Source organism: Macrobrachium rosenbergii, chromosome 20 (genome assembly GCF_040412425.1).
Source record: "Macrobrachium rosenbergii isolate ZJJX-2024 chromosome 20, ASM4041242v1, whole genome shotgun sequence".
NCBI lineage: Eukaryota > Metazoa > Arthropoda > Malacostraca > Decapoda > Palaemonidae > Macrobrachium > Macrobrachium rosenbergii.
This window is the reverse complement of record NC_089760.1, coordinates 5,087-29,304: the sequence shown is the minus strand read 5'-3', so window position 1 is coordinate 29,304 and position 24,218 is coordinate 5,087. Positions and strand designations below refer to the sequence as shown.

General features: G+C 39.2%; 1 protein-coding gene across 1 annotated transcript; it reads left to right on the top strand.

The window, feature by feature from the left end:
- Positions 1-406: 406 nt before the first annotated feature.
- Positions 407-23,819, top strand: Cdc37 (cell division cycle protein 37). Its single transcript, XM_067121794.1, is given in 8 exon segments — positions 407-567; positions 2,547-2,680; positions 6,452-6,533; positions 6,536-6,628; positions 9,799-9,999; positions 14,323-14,513; positions 17,603-17,792; positions 22,165-23,819. Coding segments are annotated over 8 exon segments (1,068 nt in total). The 5' UTR covers positions 407-534; the 3' UTR covers positions 22,309-23,819.
- The last annotated feature ends 399 nt before the right edge of the window (positions 23,820-24,218 follow it).

Below are 24,218 nucleotides of genomic sequence, written 5' to 3'. Positions count from 1 at the left end.
CGGAATTGCTCCCCGGATCTCTTGGAAAAGGTATAATGCTTGAAATGTAAACTTGACGATTTTCTCCATTATCTGTGGGTAGGTAGCTTTCAAAACCAGTCCATAAAAGACGTGGATTAACTTATACTGACCGAACCATACCCCGCACAGATCATAAGTTGCATGAAGTGCGTTAAGTGCTTTGCAGACATTGCGCTCAAGTAGTTTATTTGAACATACATTCACGCGCTCAATATAAGACAGGGAAAAATGAAAACTCTTCAACGAAAATATAAAACCCCGAAAGAACGCGTGTCCATTGACTGTACAACACAATGCTCACGAAAATTCTAGAATATATATAACGCTCGAGAGTCGAGAATTATCGAGCACAGGAACGTGAAGAACAGAAGAACGCAAGTAAATTGAAGTAAACGCCAGTGAGCGAGGAGCCGTTGCCCGACGGATAAGTCGCAACGAACGTCTCGAACTGCGGTGTGTCGAAGGGAAGGACGACTCTCTACGGACTCGACTGTTGTTGTCAACGTTGTAAACATGGTCGACTACAGCAAGTGGAAAGACATTGAAGTGAGCAGAGTCAGAGTGTTCCGTTATACGCGTCGAAGGGCGTGAGAGTGCTTTGAATGGGCTGGATGGTATCGGAGACGAAAGGGGGTTTTTGAGGTGAGCCCCGAGTTGGGGGTGGTCGGCCACTTCGTTAGTAGGAGGCTGTGTGGATGGAATGGCTGTAGGAGGGTGTTGAGGGTTGAATAGGAATTTGAAAGTCGTCGAGTTCCTAGATACCTTATCTATCTGTGTGCTGACTTTCAGCCAGGGTTCTGTACGTGGGTTCCCTTGGGGACAGGTTTTCAAGGCTACCCACCTTCAGGAGTAGGACGTATGATTGTAGGACATGATTTTCGTGTTGCATGCTTAGCCCAGTGGGTGCTTTGAACGTGTGGGGCGTTCATTTTAGAATCAGCGTAGCCTAGGCTAGTCGTTTTAGATACTGGACCCTCATGATATCCTACAGTTAGCCTGCAGTACGCCATAGTAGGGCTTTTGGATGGGGAAAAAACACTCTGTGATGGAAGACTGTACCCTATTGATCTTAACCTAAGCTAATAGCCTAGCCTAACCTAGGGCGTTAGGTCCTTACCTGGGTAGATCTAAGTAGTAGCTCCGCGGCGGCAATTTCCTTCTCGCTTGACATTTCCTACAGGTTTTTGGTTGCTAATTATGGGTTTACCTTCAATTTTTGTCGCTCAAATGTAATTAACCTGTAATTAACCCCTGAAGTCCATCCAACAAGGGGTTTCCATCCGCGATCTTCGTGAGACAGAGCACGGGTTTGGAACGGTTCATATCCTGTCCGGCAAGTGCAATAACTTGTTAACATATGGGTAACCCCCCCCCCTGGCCAGTACTAAACACACTAAAGGGACATTCCAATTGGCCGACAACAGACAAACCCACCACCAGTATCAGAAGCCCTAAAAGTGTAGAAAGGACCAACTTCCAAGGTAAAAACAGGCACGGAGCTAATACCTAGAATTACCTTGCCAAGGGCTCTGCCCTCCCTTGCAGATCCCACCCACTTAATGTAGGGTACTGTAAATAATTAAAGGAAATAACACTGGTCGTTCAAACAACGACATGTAGGCTCAGCAGCCGTAACTTATGAATATTCCAAATAACAAATTTTATGGAGTAAAAGTGTTTCAGCATATCCTATCTTACTACCAAACTTCAACAATGACAATACAGTACCTGGTCAAATGTGTCAAATGTTCAAATCACTTGAATAGGCCATAGATGTCTTATGGTAACTCTTTTTAGCAATGCTCACACCCTGCTCAGAGATATTAGGAAGACAACCTCCCATGAGATTTCGCGGGGGAACGCACATCTCCCCATCCCAGTACATCTCATGTTTATTTGCCCATAAATATAATTGGGGATTCTTGATGATTTTATTGTCTTTTACGATAGTATGTCGGCTGCAATTGTAATTTTTCACAAAAAAGAATATTAGAAAGAACAGATATAACTCACTAACAGGTACTTCAGTACATCCTCCATCCCAGTACATCTGGTAAATACTTGTCTGCACAGAATTTATAATCGGGGATTTTTGCTGGTATTAGTTCTTATCTTTTATGATATTACATGAGCATTAATTGTAATGTTGCAAAATGAAATTAAAAAATTAGAACATGTGTAACTCACTAAAATTAGCATATTTTTACAAGTGTCTTGGAAAATAGGCCCTGCACAGGATTTGAATTGTTCCTCTTCAAATTCCCATGGAAGGTATAGAAAATTTGTTATAATTTTTTTTCTTATACTGTGTGCATTTGCGTATCTTCTTGTCATTAATGTGTTTATATTTTTTTTTTAAATTGGCCAACCTTAAAGTTTGCCCAGTCTTGGGGTGTTGTTAATGTATTTAGCCCTTTCTGTAAGGGTGTAAGAAGTAATCTGGTGTTATCTTCGTAAAGCCTTTGGAATGGTAGGTTTTAATTGGTAAAGCCATAATATGCAGCTCAATTAATTGCCTATCTCAGATTTCAGATGATGAAGATGATACGCACCCAAATATTGACACTCCTTCACTATTTCGGTGGCGTCATCAAGCCAGATTAGAACGAATGGCTGAGAAGGAGCAAGAAATAAGTAAAGTGAAGAAAGAGAAAGAAGAGTAAGTATTTGATCCGACACAATATACAAACCATTGGTCCTTTACATTAGGAATTACTTACAGCGAAGCTGACACGGCCGTTAAACTCTTGAACAAGGTGGTTAGGCAGTAACTACCGCCAGGTAGGCAGGAATGCCCACCTGCCCAGATGTAAACATTCCAGTTCGCTTTCGGCCGTCATGCGTTGCAGACGTGTTTTCGAATCTCTTTGCCTGACTGTCGTTAAGCTCTTTATTATCCCTGTGGGATTTTTGTGTATATATTGCGTGTGTTTGATATTTATTAATGCAAACCCATGATTTGTGATGGCCTTGCATAAGCCGTCGTTCCCGTGCATCTGTGTCTTGGGTTTGACGGCCAAGGGTGTATTTAGAGGGGTGTAACCAGTGGTAATGCTTGCTCCAGCTTCTTATTTAGATATTGACGGTGCCCTTGATGGCCTCCTCCTTAATCTTCTCTCTCCCTGTAGGTTCTTCCTTATCTCTCCTTTGGTAGAGATCTCTGTCCTTGTGCTGAGTGTTGCTCCACTGCGCTGCAGGGGATGTGGATGATGGACCACGGTAAGCTCCGGGGGAGGGGCCCTTCCTCTCTCTCCCTGTAGGTTCTTCCTTCTAGATCTCTGGCCTCCTCTCGGTGAAGCGAGGAGGGCAGTTCCCCTCGTGAGGGCAGCGAGAGGAGTCTCCCTCTACTAATCATCTCTGCTTTTTTTTCAGGTTGACAGTGAGCATCACAGGCACAGCAGTAGTTGGCTGGATATCTCATGGGATATCTTGCATGAAGGAGTCCCGACGTTCATTCAGTGTTGCTTCGGGATCAACCACAGTACCTGGTTGGAATGGCATAGTTCCACATCAGGATAGTTCTGACTCTGTTCCCACCGATGTGGATTAATTGCTGTCATTGCTGGCCTTCATGTATGCTGTGGCACTGCCTCTGACATATCTGTGGTCCATCTGCTCCAGCTGTTTCCTGTGTTATGCTCCTGATAACTTGGCGACAGTCTCTAGGTAGCTTTTCCTGGTCTCATGCCGCAGCTGTCCTGATCATTCGTGTCGCTGCTGCTGACTTTCTTGTGACGTTCCTTGCCGTTGCTGTAGCTCCTGCCTTCTGAACCGCTTCCGCAGTTCCTGCATCGGCTGTCCTGATCGTGCTTGCTGCTTCTCATGGTGGTTGTGCCCTGGGCCGCTTCCGTTGTTTTCCTTCCTAGCTGCCCTGGAGGTTACGATGTTTCGTGTCCATCCTGTTGAAGATATTGGAGTGAAGGGAGTCTCCCTGTGGAAGTAGTCACCGTCTTCAACTTATCTTCGATTTTGTCTTCTGCTTCCTCTTCCCTTCCTCTCCCTGAGGTTCAAGGGGGTCCCCAGGCCTAGAGAAATGATGCCTCCACTTTCACACCCACTTCCAACTTTCGCAACACTGCATTCACTAACCTCATATGTTCTACTGTCTTACTCACCACCAAAATATTATCCAGAAACACTCGCGAGGAAACTCACTCAACACTACATTCATAGCCCTCTTAAATACAGTAGGTACATAAGCTCATCCAAAACTAAGAATACGGAACTGATAGTGATTTTTTTATGTAGAAAAGGCAGTTATTGGCCAGGAATCTTCAGCCACAGGCGTTTGTTAATAACCCCCTTACCAGAACCATCTTGTTAAATACTTTCATCCTATGCATGCTATACACACATGGGGAATCGATCTTTTACTGTCACCTCATTCACTTTCCTGTAGTCTGTACACACCCTTAATTTTCCATCTGGTTTTCTTATGGGTACAATAGGGCTATTCCATGCACTCTCACTCTGTTCAGTCACTCCTACTCTCCCAAGGTCTTCACACTGTTGCTCCATTTCTTCCATTACTGGGGCTGGGAAATGTCTGGGTCTTTGGTTGATCAGTGTTTTGTCAGTCAGTTATATCTTAAACTCTGGTAGTCTCGCTGTCCCAGTCTTCATCACCCTGACTTAACACACCTCTCCTTTCGCACAACACCTCTTGCGTCTCTTCCTCACTCGTTCTCTCAGTCAGTCCTCCACTCTCCTTCAACTTTTCCAGCATTCATCCTTCCAGCTTCTCACAGTCAACCATCACGTAGTACCCAGTCACATACTGCTGTCATTCAAGTCACCTATACTGCCCAAGGTTCCCAGTCTATCTCCACAACGTATCCCACTCCATCTCTTCTTACTTACAGTTCCACACACTTGCACACAAACCTTTGGATCTGGCATCAGGTATCCCTTTGAATATGTGGGCTACCCTCTTCGCCTTACAGCATGCACCTCCTCCGTCCACCATAAGCATTTCCCTCATCATCTGTCTTGATGCCCACATTGCTCTACTACTTTTACACTCACTACGCTGCCTACTTCTCTCAGCAGTTTCACATCCTCCTTAGCATACAACTCTACTCCTGAAACTACTTTTACACTCACTACGCTGCCTACTTCTCTCAGCAGTTTCACATCCTCCTTAGCATACAGCAACTCTACTTCTGAAACTACTTTCCATCAGCTGCACCACCTTCCTTTACATATAACTTCACACGGGTTTCTACCCCCACTCCTATTTCAACCATCTCCTTATCTGGACAAATCCTCATCTTATTCCTTGTCAAAAAGGCATACCCCAGCAACATACACTTCTCACTAACTCCATCCACAACACAAAAGTCATCCTCCTGCATCCGTATTCCAGGAGTTTAACATAGTAGTGAATACAGCGGAGTGGAGGAGGTGGCTACTCAGACCAAGGTCACTGTCATCCTCCCCTAAACCTGGGAAAAGACATACCAAAAGTCCAGTGGAGGCTGATGGGGTTGTCCCACAGGTAGCTGCCCTCTCAGTCAAACCTGTTGCACGTTCCTAGGTATCGGCAGACAGCCACTGGGAAGGCTTCTTGACAGGAGGCAGTGTTATGCAAGTGGAGGAGGTGGCTCTTAGCCTTGCCGGTTCTCCTAGTCAAAGGTTTCTGTCTTTCTCTCCTATTTTTGGTGTTTTTTGAAAAATAATAATGTAAATACGTGTCACTTATCAATAACCTATATTTTGCATTTGTTTCATTGCACTTTTTCACATTTTACCCAGCACAAATAGTAATGAGTTATATATCAAAAGAAAGGCCATTTATTTTAGTTTTATGTTGTATACAAAATCGGGATATCTCTGTTTAGCAATTCTTGGTGGATTAAAAAAGAAAAGAGTAGCAAAAAAATTTTCCAATACAGGCAGTCCCCAGCTTACGACATTCTCAACCCATGCTGTTCCGCTCTTATGACACTATTCAAAAATATTAATAAGAATATGGTTCTGACATAACATCGAAAACCAGACGTTACTGTGGTTACGACATAAACCTGAAAACCTGACGTTATGCCAACCCAACATTACCGCGGTTCCGACATAAACCCAAAAAACTGACGTTCCACCTCCAATTACTTACTGTTCCGGCTTATGCCAAAATTCGACCCATAACAAGCTGTAGGAACGGATCTCCTCTGTAACTCAGGGACTGCCTGCACAGCTGACTTCAACTCGTGATATGGATGCTTTATATTGGTTTTAGGAACTCTTTTAATATGTAGATTATATAAATTAAAACTCATTAGCTTTACAGTGATATCAAATTCATTAACGCAGCACGAAGTTTAAGGTTACACGGAGGGGAAGTGAATTTACCACATACCAAACCTGATGAGTTAATATCATAGCCTTAGTTACTGATATATGTTGATATGTGTTAGTCATTTTCTTTTTTTCACAGGTATGAGAATCAAATAAAGAAACTTAAAGAAAAGTTAGGAGGAGGGGAGGAGGAGGAGGAGGAGGAGGAGGAGGAGATGCAACAGACATGCAAGATGTCAAGAAGGCACTTCTAGAGCTGGAGAAGAAAGGCGAGGAAATTCTTAAAAAGCAGAAGGAATTAGAAAAGAAGGAAAAGGTAGGTTACTCCCCATTGACTTTTTTTTTTTTTTTTTACTTAAATACAAATCTTCATTATTTACAACAGGGATAAGCTTGTGAACATGAGGTGGAACAGCTGTTAAAAACTTATTGACAAGGTTGTTAACAATTGTTGGGTAGGGGGAATCCTTGCCCACCTGTCGGTCTACATTCCGTTTGGCTTTTGGTTGTTGTCGGATACACACGTCTTCAGCTCTTCACACATTCCTTTGCTGTTAATTACTTCATGCTCTGTGGTTTTAGGTATTCTGGTTTTTCTTTTCTTTTTCTGAGTGTGATTGAGTTGTTGTTTGAGTCAAGAATGGATCTATCCCATAAGTCAAATAAGCCATCCTCTGCTTCTACGTCGAGGAAGCCTGTTGCTATCAGGCGCTGTCTTGAAATTAACAGACCCTGTAAGCGATTGCTCTCCAGTATTGATATTGGCTTTCATACATTGTGCATGCATTGCAGCAGAAAACATTTCTGCACTAGAGAGGATCCATATACTTAGTGCCGGGAGTGGCTGTGAGAACAATGGATAAAATCTGGGGCCAAGAAGAAAGCTAGGAAGACCTTTGTCAATGGAGGGGAATACTCTGTCACTGACATCAAAGGTGGTCTTTGGCACCTTCCTACTGCCCACCAAATTTTCATCACTGTTTCGACTCCTAAGGGAGCTGTCTCCCCTTCATTATCTCTCACCAATCGTTCAATGGGGAGCCAGCGAGAGGGAGAGGACATTTACTCTGGTAACTCGTTTGAGGATTTGTTTCACTCAGAGGGAGAGTCTTTCACTGGTGGATACTCTCTCTAGGTGTAAGGAAGACCTCATAACTAACCCTACTGTTTTTGCAGGACTGAAGGATGCTGAAAACCCAAGGTCTTACGGCCATCCTTTGGAATCATGGGGGAGCCAAGTATAAAGTCTTTATTAGGTCACCTGTCTGCTTTGGTTCCTCCCATGAACTCTGTGACTGCCATAACTTCAGTGGTCAATGTATATGGTGGCTCCTACACCACTCCTGTGTACGCTGTATCTCCTCACATATCTTTTGTGATGTGTCCAGAGGATTTTGGGGTGGTTCTCCTTCATTCCTTTATCGCAGCGTAGAACTTGATGAACCGGAAGAAGAATAAGACCAAGAAATGCAAGAGAAAGTTGTTATTGTTGTTGTCTGCTTCGTCTTTATCTTCATCAGGCTCTTCCGCTTCCTCTCCTTTGGCTTTTGCTAGTAAGCAGAAAAGGAAGGAGGTTTCTTCATCTCCCCTTAGGAAGCCTCACAGGACTTCCAGCAATCAGTTCTTCCCTGCAGTGAGGATCGACATGCTTCTTGCAAGGATGCAGTTGCCACCCCTATGTCTCCCAGACCTTGTGGTACCAGTACCAGACCAGTGAGCAATGCAAACTGGTCCGGCCAGGGCTCATGGACCGTAGGTCTGCAACCCTCTGCCAGCACAGGTCAGCAAGAGCTGAGGAAGGAACCTGAACTGTGGGTGCTCTTTCAACTCCCCTCCCCACCCTCCATTTGGAAACACAAACAGTCCAGGTGTCTCTGGAATGTGTTTCCATCCAGTATGGTGGTACATCCTGATGAGACAAGAGGAGGCATTCATTGGTAAACAACTGATTTCTTATTGTTTGATCCCATTTTTCCCCCCATAATGAGCAATCTAAAGCAAAAGAAAAGTTTGTTCCCCTGAAGAGATCTTACCACTACTGTACTTGTTGCTTAGAATGATGATGACTATGATGAAAGAAAATCTCTCTCTGTCTGTGCTCTGGATTCTGCATTCAGGATAAGGGAAACCCTGTGGAGTTTTTTCAGAAGTATTTTTGGTGACAAAGTCATGGAGCATGTTGTAGCAGTAACGAACAGATTTTCCATCCAGTTCCTAGATGAATATATTGAAAGTTTGCCTATAATATCAAGTGCACCAAAATGGTATGACACAAATAAAAATGAACTGAAACTATTCATTAATCTGCTGGCTCTGTTTCAGGGAATGGCATTTGAAAGAAACATTCTTTTTCCCGTTTATGTTTCATACTTATAATCTTTAGGATATAAAAATGCAAAATAAATTCTTTCATCTTTTCTTATTCTACATTATTTATTATCCTAATATCTTTATACAAAAAATCAATATCAATGTAAAAAGAACACACAAAAAATCATAAAACTTCACATAGACCAAATAACCGCTCTGCGAGCTAGAAAATGTGACAATACAGGAGCGGCGACGTCTCTCATAAAGGACGCTCAACAGGTTAATATAAATTGCAGGATGGTATATAGTACAGCATTGTAAAGTGAAATCACAGTGTACTGTAAGCATAATCATGTATTCATGTGTGGGTGTTGCGCTTCCTCCCTCACTCAAACTCCCAGCATTCCTTTTGGCGCCTGATTTAAAAAAAACAGTTCGGGGCTCAATCTGGAGACGAAAGCCCTCAAATTGATATTTCAATTTCACACCAATATATCTGGAAGTCCGATATACCATGGTCCGTTATCTCGATGCGCTAATGTATATTCAAACAGGTGAAGGTGAATTTAGTAGAAAATGGGTTAGAGCCCATGCTGGTCTACTCCTGACCTTAACTTAAGCTTACAATTTATATTGCCTACTCGATGCAAATACAGTGGATCAATAAATTCCATAGATTTCATATTGGCAGGAACACAGCATTAATATGAGTACTGTCCAGTCAGCACATTTTTACTTGCTATAAATCTATAAATTATGTAATGTACATGACTGATATATGTGAGGTGGTGGCAACTGCATGAAGTAAATGGATTGGGTTCTTCATATGATTGAATAATTTCAATGAATTAGGCAGTCTTGGAACATTGGTCAGAAAAGTCAGTGGGTTTTCTTGAGTGGCATCACGGACACATGTAGTGCAAAGGAGTTAGCTGTTTGAGATGTTGGGGGCTTAGGCATGTGTGCAGGGTTACTGGTTAACTACGAGGTTTTTTGTACATATATGTCATCCTTACCAGTGATTGAAGTGTATGGGATTTTGTTGACCACAAAATTGCTGTAATTAAGTGAAAGGAATTTTGTAGTTATAGTTAAATAAGTGAATACTGTAGAATGTAATGCATTAATGTGCATGTTTTCCTTTTACATTTACTAGTACTGTGTGTATGTTTACAGCTAGAACCATGGAATGTTGATACAATCAGCAGTGACGGATTCAGCAAAACAATCATTAATAAGCCAGCAAAGGTGAAGGATGACGAGTTATCTGAAGAAGAGAGGGAGAAGCGAATGAAAGAATTTGTCAAGAAGAATGAAGTAAATATCAAGAAATACGGCATGTTTAGAAATTTCGATGATTCCCGGAGATTTCTTATGGTATGTAATTACTTTTATTTTATTGTAGATTGTTGTTTTTCAAATCTATAGATTGGAATTACCAGAGAATCTGCCTTTGTCAGAGTTTTTATTTTCTTAGTGTTCTGGTTTTATTTCAACCCGTAAAGTTTTATTTGTTCCAACGGGAATACAAACCTACTCTTTCATAAAGGGAGTTACTCACACAATGTGCGCTTTGGCTGGGTTGACATAAAACAAAATCCTAGCGCCCAAGCCTATGGCCTGACCCAACTTCAGGGAGTCTCCTTCTTCCACTTTGATCTCGCTCCCATTTTTGTTGCCAAGTTTTCCTTTGTGCTTGTCATGTGTACGAGATTTTTTCGTTGTGTAACTTTATTACTTTATTGCCTTGATGATTGTCATTATTTTCCTCTCAGTAGCCATATTTTGTGCTTGTTCAGTTTAGTGGGTTTTTTTTTAATAAGAGATCTTTTCTGTGTTTTTTCTGTGTCTGTGGTGTGCGCGCCACCCAGGTGACCTGTCATTGTGTCGTGGTGTTGAGCATCCAGTGTCAGCCCCTAGTGGGAAAAATGGGTACCTTGGAGGAATGTAAGCCTAACATTAGGCACTGGGGGTAAGGGCAAACTGTGCTGGAAGTTTATATCCCCCTTAGCAGTCATTCCACATTTGGTTTGCAGTTTGTGCAGGGGAAAAAGAGTGCATGAGAGATTAACTATGTGACAAATGTGTCAATTGGGAAGATTCACAGTGAACGCTCTATGAAAACAGGAGGTCGCAGAAGACTGTCCTCTAGGGAGGCTACCATGAGCACCTTGCCAGTGCCTCTTTCATTCCTAGCCTCCCCTAGACCTCCCCCTCCTGCAACACCTCCCACATCTGCCTTTCTCCCCCCCCTTCATAGGAGTGGCTCAGCCTCCTCTGAGGAAGACAATTCAGCATGTGCTGAACTATTCGGCCATCCAAGGTCATTTGCAGCTTCCCATCTTAATCCTGGGAAACTGAAAGTTTCCTCCCCAGAAGGCTTGTCCTCCATCCCTGGCAGCATTGTAGAGGGCAAAATGACGTTATGTGATGTCCACAAAGAAGGGGATGAGATCTGGTTGTGCAGCCCTCCAAGTATCAGCATTTGGTGCAAGGTCGATTGACAGCAGCACCGGAGCCAAGGCGAGCAGAGAGATCTCCATTGGTTGCCTCATCGGTCATCTCCCCAGTGTGCTGCCTGCAGCATAGGGGTAGATTTGCGTCAAGGTTAAGTGGAATAATAGATTGGAGTGATCAGGGCAGGAGTGCATTTGCCAGGAGGAGGTCCCGTTTTCCAAGGGGGTACATGACGTCCTGAGAAGGTCCCCTTCACAATGCCTCTGCAGTGACTGCAAGTGTTGCAGTGCTGGAACTATGATGTCAGACAGGACCTCTCATCCCTGCTTGGAGAGATGAGAGTGTGTCTAGGCCTCCATCAATGAAGATTTGAAAAAGAAATCTTAACAAATGAAAATCAAATCAGGTATGCAATGTTAAAGTATCAACATATGTGAAATGTTAAGTAAATAAATGTTGAATCACCAACACAAAAGTTTGGATAACACTATGAAATTGCAAACACAAGAAAACACAAAAAATGCAAAATCAAAAACACAAAATTGCAAAAAACAAGAACATAAGTCAAAATCTATCTGACACTCTTATTTTACCATGGTAAAAATAAGTAAAAACCACTTTATCTTATACAAGAGTCTGAACACTTGAGTAAATCCCTTGCTGCAGCTCAAAACACTATTTTTATATGGCGTTACTATTTTTTACATTAACAGTTTCCAAAAACTCAGATAAGCCACATGTTTAATCTGTCGAAACAACATTTCTGTCATTGAATGTCTGTTTAATAGGTAGTTTTCTAACTTTAGGGCTGAAATATTCCATTCTGTTTCTAAGATTAGAAACCTTGACCACTTCCACTCCCAAAGAGGGCGTCAAAGTGAGTCAAGGTTGGGTCAAGACGATATTTACTTCCTTTGGGTTCAGACATGCATGTTTTCTTTGGCCTACGTAACTTTGCACATCGTCTGGGCGTACATTTTACATATGTTGATATTTTCCTGCATTGAAAGATGAATTTGAAATATTTACTGTACAGGCACGTATTTTAGGATAGTCCTCACCATCTCCCATAAATTTATTAAAAAATTCTTGTGCCATCATTCTCTCTCTCTCTCTCTCTCTCTCTCTCTCTCTCTCTCTCTCTCTCTCTCTCAGTATACATATATAATGAGAAAACACTGAAAAATATCTTTTAACATATTTCATTCACAGAATCCATTTATACTGTAATAATCTAATCACCTTAAATATATTTAAAATCTGAATTTCTTACGTAAACATAAAAAAACATGAAAATAAACAAATCCAGCCAGTTCTTGACAGTTCTTGCCATATTTTTTGCTTTGTCTGATTTATTGTACCATATTTGATTACAAGTTTAGTTGACTATGGTTATCACACATACTATAACAGTATACAAGAGAACATTTTACCACTGTTGATGTTTTTCTGTAATAAACATAAAAATGTTTAAAATCATATGTAGGCAACACTCAACACTCTTACTCTCCTCCCAGCCATTGTGAAGTCTCGTCAACAGCAAGTTACTGTGATCCGATGTTAACACTAAAGTTCTCTCTCTCTAATAAGAGATTGATTTGTTTTTTTGTGCATGTATGTTTATTTGTTTTGTACAGTATACTTTTATAGATAAACGTTATATTACTTTGTCATTCATTTTTTTTGTATTTTCCATGCATAATTACTGTATAATTTTTTGCATTTCAATAAAAGCAGACTGGAAAATAAAATTTAAATAATTAGCAAATATTTCAGATAATGTACAGTATTCTCAGTAATCCAGAAACACCTTACAGTACAGTAATATAATTTCAAATACTTCTTACATTACCCTTAAAAGAGAGAGAGAGAAAGATATTGCACTGTAACTTGATGCAACATCAAGTTACGGCGCCGTAAGCTCTGATAACAACAAATCTCCGACTTGTGGAGGAGTACAACTTGCGGCGGGGCACTGGAACAGATCCCCTCCCCTAAGATGAGGACTTATTGTATATAGGAAAGTGCAGCAAAAGTATATCAAAGAATGAGAATAAGAAATGAAAAGTTGAAAATTTTTAAAAACTTAGCACAAAGTTCATAGTTTGTAAAAATTTTGTATGCTATTACCTCTCCATGAATACTTTGCTCCAGAGAGAACTGTAAATGTCCTCAGTCATCCTTGGTCCAGTACAGGTCACAATGGGAGGCTTTCACTGTAAAGTAAGCTGGTTCCAGACTCTCAGGATCTGTCAAGGACAACAGTGCTCCCTATCACAAGGGCAGTGATCAGTGCCCAACATAGTTCATACTAGGAGGCTATCAGTCCTCCTTTAAAGTAAACCTTGCAAACCACCCTGGTCCTAACTTCCTTGGATCTCCCTGGGGTAATGATGTTTCCTAACACAAGTGTGGATGTCAGGATTGGAAGGCGGAAGATGCCTAGCAGCACTACACGTGTTGCTTCCATAATCCAATAAAAAAATTCAAAATATCCAGTGATTTTTCAGTCTTTAGTGATGGAAGTTTATTTAGTATTGATAGTTTTGATATGTTCATGCATAAATCAGTCTTCACACATAATAAGGAACCAGTCAGTATCACTCTTCATTTTAGTATGACTTCAAAGTACATTTCAATGTTATGATGGACAGAGTGTTATTAAGTTTTATACTGTAATTAGGCCTAATGCCTTTCCTTGAAATATTGTTTGTACTGTGTTAAGGTGATTGGGTTGATAGTTTATTTTTGTTCTTGAATCCCTTTTCACTGTTGACTAAATATTCTTGACATAAGTTTTGACACTTGAAAAAAGTCTTTGTTAACAAACAGACCTAAATAAAATGCTTGAAGAAAAATGGGACATGATTTTATTGTATATTTAGTTATACACCCCTCAATAGGAGTTTTCATGTCGATTTTCAGACCTACTCCACAATGAGTATTGTTCATTTTATTTTGTCCAGTTCTTAAAAAAATATTTGCTTTATTTCCCATAGTCTTCGTCTCATTGTGATAACTACTGATGAGTTGCATATGGAATCTTGATAGAAGTAGCAGCCTCACTTGCATATCTCCAAGCATTTAATGAAAAAATTGGTTTTAAAATTCTTCTAACATAACTTGTAATTCCTCAGTAGCTGAACTCAAGATATCATATTTTCTTGTTATTTTAATTTCAGGAAAAATTTCAATCGATACGGTAATTTCGGGGACAAATATTTTCATTCATACCAATTTCAGGAACACACAGAGCTAGCCTGTGAAGACACAGCCAATTATCTTGTTATTTGGTGCATCAACTTAGAAATGGAAGAAAAGCATGATTTGATGTCTCATGTTGCCCATCAGACCATATGTATGCAGTTTATTTTAGAATTAGCTAAACAGTTAGAGAGGGACCCTCGGTCATGTATTTCTGCATTTTTCCACAGGTAAGTTTTATATATTTTATTGCTGAGCCATATTTTGAATTGAAACTGTATGACAATGCCTAAATTGTCTGGGGATGCTCTTGTTTATACCAGGATTGCTAAGTAAAAGTGAACTGTAGCACCTTGACAATTATATTTATATATTCCTCCCATATATTCTACATATTCAATTATTGTTTGTTCCTACACAAATACTAACCCTTGGTCTTGACATATGGGATTAACTTTCAGCGAGCTGGAAATCCAGCCTTTAAACGTGCGTTTCTTTCTCTGACCAGTTTTTATAATGCAGTAAACCCCCATATTCGCGTTCTCACGATTCGTGGATTTCTCTGTCGAACATTATACCCATTATTAGCAGAAAATTCACCAATCCGCAGTATTTTTCACTGAGAAATATTCACTAATTACTGTATTTTCATATAATTTTCATGACTAAATGTATTTTTTGTGATAAAACTTAAAATACTCAGGTACCCAGGTAGTGCTCTAGTTAAAATAATTTGTCTTATGATAATTCGATTTTGCAACGGAGTAAGCAATTAATACCAGTATGACAATATTTATAAAGTATTTTTAAATCTCGTGCAGGCGCAGGCAGCAGTGTACAATCAGGCAGCAAGAGAGACCAAATTACAATAGACCAACTTCTTTTCCTCCATCTCTTTATCCCATCTTCTAGGTAAAAGTATTGTTAGTAAAGTTATACTCTTGCATAAATGCGTACAGCCATAAACAACTGAACAAGAAAATGTTCATTTTGCTTATAACCGAATAGGATAACAACAGCCGTTTTGCTTGTATTTCAACTATCGTATGGTAGTAAACAATTACCGTAGTTATAGTACAAATGAAGTTAAGTAGAATAGAACTGATATATTTTTACATTACACCCTTATTCGGTATGGATAAAAGATCGGAAAGGAAATATACTGCTAAATTTAAGCTGCAAGTTGTAGCAGAAACTGAGAAAACAATGTTTAAGCTGCTAGTGATTATAAATTATCGTGCATCGGCAACATGGATGAAACTCGACCGCAATTAAAATTGGAGAGAAATTATTTTAATCAGAACTACTGGGGATGAAAGAACACATATTACTGCTATTTTTATGCCGAGAATGATAAATATTTAAAGCTCATATTATGATGTAATCAAGTGAAAATAGCGAACGGAATCTTGATTTTTTTTTACACAAAACAAACATGTCCCCAAAGCCACAACTCCACTGTGCTGCCAAGACCTAGGCAGTCTAGAGAGAGGTGCTGGTGAAAAAACCTCTGGAGAGACTGCATGTACCTCTAGAATTAAGGACTTAATCAAGAAAGCTATGATATTTTTAGACTCTGGAACCTCAGGCTTCCTGAGCGAACAAAATAGGCTCTTACACTGCTTCCTTACAGGTTTAAGACTAGACATATAATACTTCAGAGCCATAACAAGGCAAAAAACCAGCTTTCCATCCTCAGGAGTTAGAGTTTCTAGTGAAGGGATAGAGAAAACTCTAGCAAGAGCTTTGGCCTTAACATCGTTCTTGGCACAAAAGGAAGCCAGAAAAGATAATTGTGCTCCAGTAAGTGAAAACCCTACTAATGATGATATCACTTGCAATTCACTTATTCTTTTGGCCGAAGCCAAGGCCACCAGAAAGAGGGTTTTCAAAGAAAGAGCCCTGAGGGAAGCCTCTCTCAGGGGCTCAAAAGGAGGGTCTCTAAGGTATCATAAGACAATATCTAGGTTCCGTGAATGTGGTTTCTGAAGAACCTTTGGCATTTCCTTCTGTGTAGCCTCACTGTCCCTGTCTGTCGAAGTAGATTTGTCCAAAAAGTTAACTATCTGGGAACTTTTATTGACATTTCTAGAAGGTATGTGAACCAATGCCTCCTCGGCCACCAAGGTGCGATTAGAATCATGGTGGTGTTCTAGGATTCTGTCAATTTCTTGAGCACCCCCTTCAATAGCAGAAACAGAGGGAAAGCATAAACGAATAGGTTTGCCCAGTCTAAAGCCATAGCCTCTACTGCCCAGGCTTGAGGGTCCAGAACTGGTGAGACGTACAACTGGATACAATGATTCATCTTTGTGAAGAGATTGATGGGAAGTTGGCCAAACTTTTCCAAATTGCCTCGCACGAAGTTGGGTTTAACGCCCATTCTTGGGAGAGTTTCTGTCCTGGACATCTTATCATGTCTGTGAGAACATTTAATTGACCGGGTACAAAGTGGTGCATTAGCCTTGAGTTCAATTGCAGATCATGGTTTTAACGTTTCATTAGCAAAACGTGACATTATGGTTTCTGTGGGCTAGGGAATGAGGGTTTTGGGAAAGCCCATAGGTCTACCTGCTGAGTCAGCAGCCACAGCCTACATTTTCCTGGTCCAGCTTGTGTGGAGGGGAGGCTTGGATGCTGATCATGTGCATATATGTTCAGTCTCTGGACATTAGGTGCCAGTGCAGTGGCCTGTCCCTTGCTCATGTGACTCGTAAGTGACCGTTAGTTCTTGGAACCTAATCCTTATGAATATGAATGATTTATATTTTTTGTTTTCAGCTCATTGGATTAAAAACTTTAATTTTTAATCCAGATTTTCTTTTATTTAATAAATTTAGCATCCATTGATATAATATGTGGACTATAAATTACAGTTTCGTAGTTATACAGTATTCAGTGTTTTAAGCCCTGTCAGGTGTACTGTGCTACTTGCAGTGTCATTATTAAATTTTTTTTTCTTGCTCTTCCTCCCACTACTGAGGTGAGTTCATGAGCTTAGTATTTCCACATAAGTGAAAAACAACTGGTCAGTCAGTGCAGGGATTTAACCCCTTCAGGAATCTTGTATGCTAGCTGTGTCGCTGTCACAGGTAGAAAGGTTTTTAAAGGGAGTGGTCTATCCACTGAGATTGTGAAGACAGTTGTAAAGCAATGGTTTACACCTGTGAGATTTCAGAAATTTAAAGTTTTCACAGAGCCTTGTACAAGGCTTTGAGAATTTCTTGATATATTTCTCAGTATGTTTAAGTATCTTTCAAATTAAAGGGGCTTTAGAGTCAAAGGTCTTACTTTTTATCATATTTTTACTGCATTTCAGAATTCAGCAGGCTGAAGCAGAATACAAGAAAGCATTCACAGATGAATTAGAAGCCTTTAAAGACAGAGTCAGAAAACGAGCAGAACAGAAACTTGAGGATCTAATGAAGGAGGCTGAAGAGGAGGAGCGCCAAGCCCGTCTTGGGCCTGGTGGACTTGATCCTCTTGAAGTCTTAGAGTCACTTCCTGAGGTTAGTTATTTTAAGGGGCACACCAGCCGCCTTAGCAGTTTTCAACTGTTTTATATCTAAATAAACATATCCAGAAACAGTAATGCTAAAAAAATTTTTTCGATTGGTTTATTAAGAATTTTCTTCGTCTCTTTACCTATGACACTGTGAACCACAAATTGTAAAAAAGACTTATAAAAAGGTCTGTATGAGTAATTCAGGATAAGGTCAAGTAAGTTATACATTGTTTTGGATTATTTTATGCGTAGACATCTAAAAAACGTTATTGCTAAAAAAAAATTTTTTTACATTGGTTCATGGAGACTTTTGTTCATCGCTTGCTTGGCACTATGAACAACAAATTGTAAAAAATGTAATAGTTTGAATGATCCTGGATAGGATCAAGTTTTTTGTTATTCACTGTTTTGGAATATTGTACGTGTAAATAAACATATCTTGAAAGGTTATTGCTAAAAGAATGTTTAGATTGACTCAGACAATTTTTTTACATCGCTTGTATGGCACTGTGAATGACAAATTGAAAGAAAAAACATGTAAACCAATTGTGAACAAAAAGTTATTCGAAAATAATTGTCACCCAGTAAAATATCCCATTATCTTTACTGGACATGTCAGAGAAAATGGGTTATAATGATACAGGGATAACTTGCTCTTGATATCCAGATTCTTTCAGGATTTTTGAAAGTCCAAAATTATTGTTCAGTGAAACTGTTACAGATTGTAGTATAACTATACTGTATATCTTTATTTTGTTGTCGGGAAAATTGCTTTTCTGTGCAACTTTTAATTGTACATATTAATTTCGAAAAGTGGCGTCATGATTTTTTTGAGCTGCAAAACAAGTGAACTTAGAGGTCGAATTTCTAAATTTCCCTGTGAGATCATTTTCATTAGTTGTAGAATAAGTGGTAAAAATTTGAAGGAAATGCCTTCTGTCATAAGGTAGAAACAGTCATTTACTTTATAATGGGGCCTTATGGTGTCAGTGCTCCCTGTAACCACTTTTAGCAGGTTACTGTTAAGATGTGATGTTTAGTTCCCTAATCAACATCCTTATGCCATTTTATTTTTTTCAAAATTAATTTCTGAGTCCTTCATTGCACATGTATATTGCTGAAAAGTTGATTTTTAAGCCCTTATGCATGCACTATACCTTGAATTTGATGTGTATAATAGCAAATTATCAGAAATAACCAAACAGAATGCAGTTGATCATCTGTAGAGCACTGTACTTAAAGGCATTAGGTGTAGTCAAGAAGTGCATCCACCATGGACTACCCATATTGTAAGAACTTGTACCCAGTTGTTTTATGTTAGAAAACATATTTAAATACTCCTGAACATCCTAGACAACACATACAGAATATTTAAGTGGCCAAAGGCTTTACTAGGCAATGTACACTGATGGTACCAAATCTCTTCCACCGGCATAGGGTTTGGTGCCATTTCACCTAATATAACAAATACATTCCCATTACTAAACAGTGTTGTGTTTATGCATAGTACTCAAAATTTGCCACACCAGAAGTTTTGTGTGTGTGTGTGGATGTGATATTGACGTCCTTCAGAATTATTTTTCTTAAAAATCCTCTTTTATAGCAAATTAAGTTTACATCCTACAAATTAAATGAACCTGGTGTAAATTTTGGATCCATGACCATATGGCCATAAGGGAAACAAGGATGCTGATAAAGCAGTCAACAGCCCATGTCTTGAAAATGAATGAATTTAGGTGATTTTGGCAGAATATTAATCATTCTCATATTTTACAATACTATCAGATACACAGGTGGTGGAGACAAATGCCTTTATTTCTGGCATAAACTCTTGTTTCCCAGTCATCAGAAAAAACTGAAATTCCGTCTTCATGATTGATTGTTTCAAAAGTGAAGAGGCAGAAAGTGGATGCCTCCAAGAGGTTATTGGTTATGTAAAATTCTTTTATTATTTTTTCCATTAAACTGGAGAAAAGTTGCTTCTATGGATTTCATTAATATGTTCACTTCTATTTGGCTTTCATTGCTATGTTATGAGGCAGGATAATCGTCTCCTTTAGTGGTTTCTGAATTCCTACTTATGGAGGGACCAAGCACCATTCAGTATTGGGAAAGGCCACTCTTCCAAAATTCTATACGCTCAACCTCATTCAGTTTTCCTTTCATTAATGAGGTTTTTTCATCTGGTGAAAGGATGCACACTGAGGTGTCTCACCAAGGGTTATCAGTATCCTTCTCAGGGGCAGATATTGGTGTCCATACTACATTCTGATTTGAGATTTTATTGTCCAACTTGGTCTCAATTGTTACCAGTTGGAGCTCTGGGAGTAAGCAGGCTCTCTGTTATTATCCATTCTGATTTCATCAGGAAATTTAGATAACTGATTCTACTTCTTTTTGGGCTGAGGTGTTTTATTATCCTGTTCCCATGACCTAGCATTTTTGTCTGCCTGGGCAGACTGTGCAGCCTCTCAGTCCTCTAGTTTAAGGGATGAGAAATTTTTCATATCATCCCCATTTCCATATCCAGGACAACGGAATTCCTCTTGGAATCATCCAAAGACCCATTACCTTCCTCCCTCTGGTCTTTTGCACTACAAAGATCAGGTTTGGATAGCATGAACAAGGTGCTTAGACTTATATGAACACCTCAATTCAGCGGACCCAGTACAACCACAACTCACACGCTGCGAAAGGTGATCTTGATTGTGTTAGTTTCAGGAGCTTGTATTAGTGAACTGGGCTCTCTTAGACAGGGACAATACATTGTGCAATCAGCTGACCATCAATTATTATTGTCCCTTGGCCCATCATTCCTAGCCAGGAATGAGAATTCTTTAAGAAGGAAATCCCCTATTTTGATAAGAAAACTCCATTTAGCAGACAAGGCATTATTCTCAGTTCAAGCACTTAAGGTTTACCTAGAAGTCATGGCAAACATCCTAGAGGGTCCGATTCTCCTACACCCTAGCACAAACAAACCACTCTCCTACAAGGGCTGAGATTGATTATAGTGTGTCTCATTAAAAAGGCAAATCCACACACCTTTCCTAGGTCACATGATATTAGGAAAGTATGTATGTCGTTGACCTTCTTCAGAAATGTCTTTTTCGAAGAAGTCTACGAATGTACAGGAAGGTCATCAGAGACAGTATTTTTTAAAAAACATTACTGCCATGAGCTTGAACAAATTCGACTACACTGTGTCAGTCAGTAGGTGGCATGGTTAGTCCTAACCCTTAGTTGCTACAGCAGAAAACCAGGGGTCTTATCGACGGTGAGTATGCTAACTATCGCTGGGAGAAGGGCGACAGTACTGCAGCCGAACCCAGCATGCCTAGGTAAGCCACTATAGAACTACATCCTACATAAGTTCATGTCGAGTGGATTGGTATGGCCCAAGGTACACTGCCATCGGTACAGTTAAGACAGCTCTGGAAGTGAAAAGAGGATGAATGGTCATTTAAACTGAAAATTATTAGCAGAAAGTAAAGATATAGCTTACATGACTGGAGTCATACGAGTTATGCAAGGCCTGTTCTTCTCACAAGATCCAGACAAAGAAAGCAAACCCAGAGAAATTATCAGCATTTTAGCAGTAGGAGTGTTATATAAGGTAAAGGTTTGTCATGAGAGAACCTTGGGGTAGTTTAAAAATATGGTTAATGGGGACATCTTAACTGATAGAAAATGCACCTTCAGACAAAATCAGAATAGGACACTTAATAAAGGCTCAAGAAACTGGATGCTTGAATATCACATGGGAAATATCTCTTGGTCTCTAGAAGAATAAATTTCTAGTCTGGCAGTTGACTGATCATAAAGAAATAGTTATATTTATTAAACCACTTGAAATTACTAGGGTTTTCAGTGTTATTGACAGTGATGTGAGACAACATATATGTAGTCAGTCCCAGTTTCACCCTGTAGACATTAGGTGCTGAGTGTTTCATATTGATTATGATTACTGTAGAAGTTTTGTAACATCTTCCTCAACTTATTAACCCCATTTTGTGTGACTCAGTAGATGGTATTGAAGATTCTTGGTAGTATCACTTAATCCCAGGCTGTACTGCTCTCTTGTACTTTTAAATCCATTCCCTTGGTTCTCTTCGTACCCACCTGTTCAACTTTCATTTTGCATTGCTTCAGTTGCCACCTGTCATTTAATTAGAAATCTCTTATGGTAAGCCCTATTAGGCTGTAAACTAGAACTGGTTAGTAGTTCTGTGTGTAATTTTACTGTTTGTTAATCATGTATCAACATAACCTGTTTCTGCCTCTTGATTGTAACAAAAGATACAAGTTTATTATAGTCTTGCATTGCTGCTATTGTTAAAGCTCTAAATGTATGAATATTTTTTTGATACTTTCAGGAACTTAAAGCATGTTTTGAAAGTCAAAACATAGAGTTACTTCAGACTACAATAGCGAAGATGAATCCTGAGGATGCGGCCTATCATATGAAACGTTGTGTGGACTCTGGATTATGGGTTCCTGATGCAAAGAATGCAGAGTAGTTGTTGTTATAATCTGTCATCTTTGACTCTCTATGATTAAGCAACCAAAAGCCTGATAGTACTATAAGACTAGTCAAGCGTAATGGACTCTGAGCTTATTTTGACTCTGTTCACCATTATCAAGACATATACTGTACTTGTGACCAAGCCATAGTTTTTAATTATTTTACTTAATGTTTAATGTCTCTAGCACAGAAAATATTGGACAGTTTTTGAGCAGGTTCTTAAGTGAAATAGCTCCTGATATTTTCATTATAAAGTTAACTTGGGTCTACATCTGCAGTTCAAGCAGTTTTGGTATTATCTAGCCAGCATTTATATAGTTATGTACTTTCAGGTCATTTATATGTTTGATGCTTTTCCACAAAGATTAACAAGACAAGCAGCGTACATAGTACAGGCAGTCCCCAGTTATGGGCGGGCTTTGTTATCAGCGATCTGGTTCAGCGATCTGGTTTTTCGGGCTTGTCGGCGCCAATATGCCCCAATTTTTGCTTATTGGCGCCGATACGTACCTAACAGAGGCACCAATAACCAAAAACAGCCTATTTTCAGTTATCGGCGATTTTCGCTTATCCTCGCGCCACCGGAGCGTAACCCCCACTGATAACAGGGGACTACCTTGTAATTTTCGTAAACAACTTAAATATGTATACCTTAGACTTTTATTGCAAGGCTTAAGATGGTCATAACCTTTATTCACACTTTTCTTATACCTTGAATTATTCATTCCATGTCTCATTCTAAATTTTTCTTTTATTATATACAGTGTCTTAACTTAGTATAAATTAATTATTTTACACTTTTTGATTTAGTAATTTAATTAATTACAATTTTTGTCTACTAAACACACTTTTCACAATAATTGTAGTGTGTAGTCTTATCATACCTCAGGGTGCACCCTAAAAATTTTGTCATCATTTTTACTTATAAATTTCTGTATGTGAATTTAAATTTTTTATGGTTTTACCATCATAATGTTACCGACATATTTTATCTGGATAGAACAGCCAGAGGTTTTGTTAAACATTATCTTGAAGTTCTGAACCTCGTGCATTATTTGATAGTGATTAACCTGTCTTTTGATTAATTTTTTTTGTCAGTAATTGACAACCATTAGTATAATTGACAGTTACTGGAGTAGTTCTTCACAATATGGTGTATGCTCACTTGCCTTACCATTTTTGTCATAATGCATGTGGAGACCATTAGCTGTGAAATATCTGTATATATTTAGCTATACATACAAGAAAATTCTATCAATTTTTTTTACTCGGTTGATATTTCATTGTGCCTCTTATGAAATATCTGATATTGTGCAGTTGATTTTCTATTTTCCATACTGTATATATATACAGCGTATGCCTTTTCATACTCATCTCATTGTAAGACGTAGTTAATTTATCTGAACTTTTTCTCATCGTGTTTCTTTGTGCATATTGAAATATTTTGTTTTATTCTTTCAAAGTTTTGATTCCATGCAGTGAGTAAATATAAGTACTGGTACCTTCTTTAGCCTTTTTTCATTTTTCCCAGATCCTATCCGATTGAAGTACAGTTGTATTACATTATTGCTTTCCTGTGAAGATATAATTTTTGCTAATAGGCATCAAATATGAATAATTTGTTGTTGCCAGTTTATCTAGTCATGGTCATGTTTCACTACAAATGTTAACATTGTTTACCTTTGTCATTAGATAGTGAAAAAATCAAATTTATACATTTTCCTTTTGTGCACTCTATATATGTTGTTCCATGCAGAGAAACCACAAGTACAGAAAGATTTTTATTTCCTTTTCTATGAATTGTATAGTGAAAATGCGAAGGCTGGCGGCGAGTGGAGAATACTTACTGGCAAGAAACTTCATTTCCGTATGATGCCCTGGGTTCAACAGAATTGCCCATGGCCA